This window comes from Pongo pygmaeus, chromosome 21 (genome assembly GCF_028885625.2).
Source record: "Pongo pygmaeus isolate AG05252 chromosome 21, NHGRI_mPonPyg2-v2.0_pri, whole genome shotgun sequence".
Taxonomy (NCBI): domain Eukaryota; kingdom Metazoa; phylum Chordata; class Mammalia; order Primates; family Hominidae; genus Pongo; species Pongo pygmaeus.
The window spans coordinates 18,728,865-18,734,902 of NC_072394.2; the positions used below are offsets into that span (position 1 = coordinate 18,728,865).

The window sequence follows — 6,038 nt, forward strand, 5'->3', positions numbered from 1 at the left end:
GGGAGATAGTTAAGAGCCCTTCCCAGAGGCACCTGCCCTGAGGGCTGCACCCCTCTGCCCTGACATGGCAAAGGGAAGGGCCGTGCAGGGTTGGCGAGGACTTAGGACTGTAGCTTCTTCTTTGAAGCACAACTACCCAATATTTTACAGAATGGTTTTGACACTAAGATGATGTTATTTATTAATTAAAACATCCTTTTGGAAAGGAATGAGTGTCCACTGCATGTCACTTCCATTTGTGTTTTAGCTTCTCCATCCCTGCCAAGAAGCCTGACCTGAGTGCTCGTTTTATATCCAAGTCCAGAGAAAGAGCGGCTGGATGTGGATGTGTAAAACTCTTCTAGGGCAAAGCTTCCTAGCGTAGGAGATAACCTCCCAGCCTGGGGCACACCCTCCCAGGATGGATGACAGCAGGTGCTGCTTTCTCTGTTGATGTTGCCTGTCTTTGGTCTCCGTGGCATTTTTCCCAATCAGTTACACACACACACACACACACAAACACACACACACACTTCTGGACTTTGTTTCCATGTAGGGGCCTAAAGTTTCCTGTGGAGAGAGCCACACGTCGATCACTATCTATTTCATGTCTAGGGGGTTTGATGAGAGAAGTTCAGTCCCTGGAGTTTGCTCAAATCTGAAAGCACAGATGGAATCTATGGCCTGGTGAGCTCCACCGAGGCCTGACCCCTGGCTGTGGACACAGCCAGCCCCCGCCTCCTGGTCAGATCAGGAGCTCAGACCAAAGCACCAGCCCAGTTTCCCAGGCAGCAGCCTGGGCCCCCTCCTCTCCCTGACCCCGTCACAAGGGGCTGCTGCAGCTGAAGGCCTGGGTTCCTAGCCCCTGGCTGCTCTCTCCCTGTTCTGAAGCTCAGGTCTCCGAAAGTGCCAGCAACTCCCCTGACGGCCTTGCTGTGGCCACGTCAGCTCCCAGGTACTCTTCTGATCTCCACTCCAGCAGAACAAGGAGGCTTCATAAAGGAACTGCAGAAACCCTGCTTGTGTGCACATCCCCAGACAGCCAAGAGCTCAGAGGGAGGCGATGCTACTGTTTTATTGCAGGAGGTGGGGTTGTGTGTACCATGTACCAGGGCTATGAGAAGCAAGAAGGAAGGTGGGAGGGCAGAGCCCCTGCTGAGTAACAAAGGCCTCCTGCCGTCTTCTCTGTCTGTCTCCTGGTGCAGCCACATGGGGAGACTTCCCCCAGCATGGGGCCACCAGTCCAGGAGAGGGAGCACTACAGGGGGGTGGGAGTAGGAGGTGGACAGTGTGACTGGTCTGGCATAGACCCCTAGGCTTCTTGACACCTGGAATTCACCAGGGATATTCTGTCCTCCCAGGCAACTTCATGGATCTTGAAAGAGCACAACTGTTTCTGTGAAGGGAAGAGAGAGGGCCAATCAGTGTGGGTTAAAGTTAAAGGGGAAGATGCCCAGCCATGAGATGTCAGAGCCTGGGTGAGTAGGATGGAGGTGAGACACTGGGCCCTCACCCAACCCTGCTGAGTCCCAGAGCACTGAACTAGAATGAATAGTGACAGTTCCTTTACCCCTCCCAAGGCTCCAAGTCACCAGGTGGCATTGGGCCCCCACCCCAGCCTGCGGGGTCCTGTCCCAGCACAGCCCTGTGAGGAGCAGCCTGTGCAAGGCCTTGGGAGCCACAAGGGTGCAGGACATGGGAAGGTGGCTCACTTCCCCCAGCTCCTTCCACCTCCAGCACCCAGGCCAGCACTAAGAGGGGCCAGAGGGAAGAACCCAGGGCAGGGCAACTCCCCCTCAAAGAACTGGGGCAGGGGGGAATGGTAACAAGGGGAGTGTGGCTCTTCCCTGAGTGGAGACCTCACAAGAACCAGCAGGTCCTTGGAGAGGCTGGTGTTGGGTGATCTGGGCAGGTCCAGGGCTTCCCAGCTAACAGGGCCTGGGATTAGACAAAGCCCCTTCTCCCTGCCCAGCACACAGCCCTGCAGCTGCTTCTTCCCATCCAACAGGCAACACCCCAAAGCAGGCAGAGTTGACCTTCTAGTAACCATTCCAAAGATAAAGCCTTCCTAGCAAATCAAACACATCATCTCCCTCCCTCACCACCCCATCTACACATACATGGACAACTACGTAAACTCACTTGGACGCCTCATCCCCATGGATCTATGTACAAAGCCCCATACACCCCCACACATCCATGCGCAGGCACACATGCTCCCATAAACCTCCCTGCACACACTGGCACATGTGTGTACACGTTTCCCTTTCCACATGCACACCTACATGCACACCCCCCACAAGTACATGAACATGTATTCATCTGTGCATACATGGCTCCTCACATACCCACCTGCACACACACACAGCCTCCAAACATGTGTAAGGCAGAGGGTGACACATATGCACCACTCTGCAGTGCATGACTGGCCTGGGACCCATATCAGGAACGTACCTTCTGCAGTTCTGGCTGTTCATGGAAGGCACAAGTGTCCAAGTTGGGCTGGGACTTGGTACATATGGTTCGGCCCACCTCTACGTCGAAGAAGTAATTCACCCCACCCACGATCTACACACATGAGAAAACAGGACACACGGACAGCGCCCCCATCAGTTTCATGCACTCACAGGCACTTCACTGTGCCTGAGTCACTGGACTTGCTTTGGGGCTTCATGAGCTGCCCACATGTCACCACAAGGCACACAAGCCCCCTTTTCCTGTCAGCTGCCAGGTTCTGGGCCTCATGCCTGCTCTTAAACATTGTTTTCTCTGTGCTGGGTAAAAGGATTCATTGAATTCTGCTACCTGTGGCTCAGGGGTGAGGGAACACTGAATCTTTTCTAGGAAGGCTGTCTGATGACAAAATTTCAGCTAACTTCCGAAAATCTCATTCCCTCCATTTAACCTAGATTTATTACTTCATTTAGAGTAGGAAATGAGATGCTTCACACACACAGATATTTTGGGTCAATGGGGCCGCCCAGATGCCACCATTTCAAGCGTGAGAATCAAGCTACATTTCTAAAGTCAGCAGCTCACCTATGTGTCTTACAATTACAGACTAGAATTGAACCCTTTCCCTGCACAAGGCCTCTCCCAGACACAACGTGGCAGAGCTGTGGAGAAACCTAGGTTGAGGGATTCATTGGAACCAGGAGGAACTGCTGAGGTCACTCAAGTATCAGTTTACCCATGTCTAAAATAGGCTTCCAGGCCTGACGGTCTGCTATGTCCTGTGCTTCACTCCAAGTTACTGTCATGTTTAAGAGGGAGATGCAGGCCAGTGGGGACCATGGCACCAGGGAGTGTACCTCCTGTGCAGGGAGAGGGCCCCAGCTGACAGTTGCAGGAGAAACAGGGCTGGTGGGGATTCCTTTGATTTTCCAGGAGAAGGTGGAGGAGCTCTAAAGGCTGTGTTACTATTTGCTGCTCTGCCATGGGATGCAGGTCAAGCTGGGCCCAGTTGCCCTGCTGAAGCTCCCTCCCAACCTGAACCCTCCTCCGCTCTGCAGGGTGACCACTGTCCTCATCTGGTGGAGGTCTAACTCTGCATCAGCTGGTAGAGGCAGTGTCAGGCATGCTCCACCCCAGCAGGGACTCAGCCGCCCTAGGCTGTAGGGGTTGATCAGCCTGCCTGAGTGTGAAGGCCGCTAGCCCTAAGGGTCTGTGCTCAGGGGTGTGACTTGGGGAAGCAGGGCTCTGCAGAACAGGGAGCCAGGTTCCTGTGTGGCCCCTGTGGAGAGGACTCAGGGAGGAGGATGAGCCTCATGGCCTGGATCTCATCCTGAGCAGCATCAAGCCCACCCAGTGTCAGCACAGTCTCCATCCACACCTGCTGGACCCTGGGAAATGCCATGGTCATGGTACAGACACAGGGGCTGCTGCAGGTTAAAGGAAGCTGAGAGGACAGACGGTGGCTGCAGTATATGGCCCAGGAGCATGCTTAGGCATGAAGGCCATCAGCAGAGAATCAGGGAAATCTGAATGAATCTGAGCACTAGATCATGAATGTGTCAGTGTTGATTTGCTGGGAATGCTCTTGAGGGTTGGGAAACAAATAGGCTGGGACTCAGGACCCCTCGGGTGGAGGCAGCACCCACCTGTTGCCTGGCTCTCAGTACCCGCAGCGGGCGTCTGTAGTAGTCATCTTCAGTGGCCTTGTTATACTCGCTGATGGCGAAGTGAAGGGCACGCTGTACCCCCTCATCATTGAGGTCTGCTTTAAAGATGCCACCCGTGATTATCCTGTCCTCCTCAGGGCTCCAGGCCAGGGCCACAGCCAGGGTAGCCAGCAGGAGCAGCAGGGTACACAGGGGCCGGGCCATGGTCTCCTCAGAGGCAGAGCACAGAGCTGGAGCTGCAGGAGAGGAGGGTGAGGGCCTGAGGCAGGTAGCCCACACCTGCAGGCAGCTGTGCATTTATCCTGCTTAGGCAGCCCAGCCCCACCCCCCTCCATGCTCGCCACTCCCTGAATCCTCTTTCTACACTTCTCATCTTTCAACATCTCTTTTTTCACTCCCCTGCCACTACAAGCTCCCTCCCTGCCTTAGTTCTCCCTGCCCCTCCCAGGCCTCCTCCTCCATCTCCCCCTCCTCCCCTCTCCTGTCCTCACTGCAGCCTCCCCCAGCCATGCCTCTCTTCCCCAGTGCTCCCAAGCTTGAGTCACCGGGTCTCCACAGAGGTGACACTGGTCCTTTGACTGTGAAAGCAATGTGACTTCCTGTTTGCTCAGAAAAGGGAAAAATACAGGGTTTGACCTCCCGGGGTCTTCAGATATCAGGGGCATCCAGGAGCACTTGATCACAGTTTCTGAATATCTGTAGCAGAGAGGTTAGTTCAGAAGGTTCCAGAAGAACCTGTCCACACCCTACTATGGAGAATTTCTTTGCCAAATTTAAGGGAATTAACCTTTTTGGAAAAGGTCACTGGCTTCTCTTTTCATAATTCATTGTTCAATAAGCAAACCTATCACCAGCTACTCCCTGTGCCAGGAGGTCTAGGGCTTGAAGATGGAACCTGGATGATGAGCCATGAAGGTGACATTGCAGAGCTGCTGCCCAACAGAGATGTGACACCAACCCGTGAGCAATTGAAAATTTCTAGTAGATGCATTTTAAAAGATGTGAATAAATGGGTGAAGGTAATGTTTAAAATATTTATTTAACCTAATATAGCCACAATATTATTTCAGCTAATGGGAACAATTATTAACGAGATCGTTTATGCGTTTGTTTGTTTTTTTTTTTTTTTTTTTTGATTTTGTAATTCTTTGAAGTTCCCTGTGTATTTTTTAAACTTGGACCAGAAGTCATTTTGGACTGGCCCCATTTCAAGTGTCCTGTGGCACACATGTGGCAGGCGGCTGTGGAAATGCACAGTAAATTCCTACACAGTGTGTGTAGTGCATGGTAGGTTATGATCAACAATTAGGATCAGGGAGTTATACTCACTCTGTTGGAAGTGAAATAGAACAGGGGCTAGAGAGAGACCACTGGATCCTGGTCAGGGAGTTCTCTATGAGACTGGAGAGGTTGAGAAGCCCCAGGTAGAGGGGAACAGCCAGTGCAAGGGCCCTGAGTTGGGGTTGGGCATGCCTGCTGCAGGAACAGGAAGCTCCTGGAGGGGATGCGAGCAGGGAAGGGAATGACCTGGAGTCCCACGGTAACTGTGTGTGGGGCCCGGTGGAAGGTGCACAGAGACCCCTGGGAGGCAGTGGGAATGTCAGGAGAAGGAGCAGCAGCTGCGGTATGAATGTGGGAACACACAGGCCTCTCTTGCTTCTCTCCTAGGCAGTCATGCTTCGGGCTCCTTTGCTCCGTGCACTGCTTGGAAGACTCACCTGATACTTTAAAAATTGCCTTAAATGAGGTCGAATTTACATACAATAAAATGCCTAATAGTATGTGCCCAATCTGAGGGATTTCATAAATGCATACACTTGTGTTACCATTTTGTCCAGACCTGTGACATCTGCCTTGCCCCAGACGGTATCCTCCTGCCTCTCCAGCCACCCTCGTACCCACCCCACCCTGGCAGCCCACAGATTCCTTTGTTGCCTG

The 6,038-nt window shown here is 52.9% G+C and overlaps 1 protein-coding gene across 1 annotated transcript; it reads right to left on the reverse strand.

The window, feature by feature from the left end:
• Positions 1-1,038: 1,038 nt before the first annotated feature.
• Positions 1,039-4,364, reverse strand: LOC129021989 (cystatin-SA-like). The gene is made up of 3 exons (XM_054468099.2): positions 4,080-4,364; positions 2,434-2,547; positions 1,039-1,375 (listed from the first exon to the last, which is right to left on the reverse strand). Exons 1-3 carry the CDS (start codon positions 4,302-4,304, stop codon positions 1,292-1,294), a joined length of 423 nt encoding a protein of 140 aa, XP_054324074.1. The 5' UTR covers positions 4,305-4,364; the 3' UTR covers positions 1,039-1,291.
• Positions 4,365-6,038: the final 1,674 nt, after the last annotated feature.

Excerpts from the sequence above, each read along its gene's own strand:
- LOC129021989 (XM_054468099.2), bottom strand. The coding sequence starts at position 4,304 with ATGGCCCGGCCCCTGTGTACCCTGCTGCTCCTGCTGGCTACCCTGGCT. Across the intron at positions 2,548-4,079 it reads TACTGAGAGCCAGGCAACAG|ATCGTGGGTGGGGTGAATTA; the intron begins GTGGGTGCTGCC and ends TCATGTGTGTAG. Across the intron at positions 1,376-2,433 it reads AACAGCCAGAACTGCAGAAG|AAACAGTTGTGCTCTTTCAA; the intron begins GTACGTTCCTGA and ends TTCCCTTCACAG.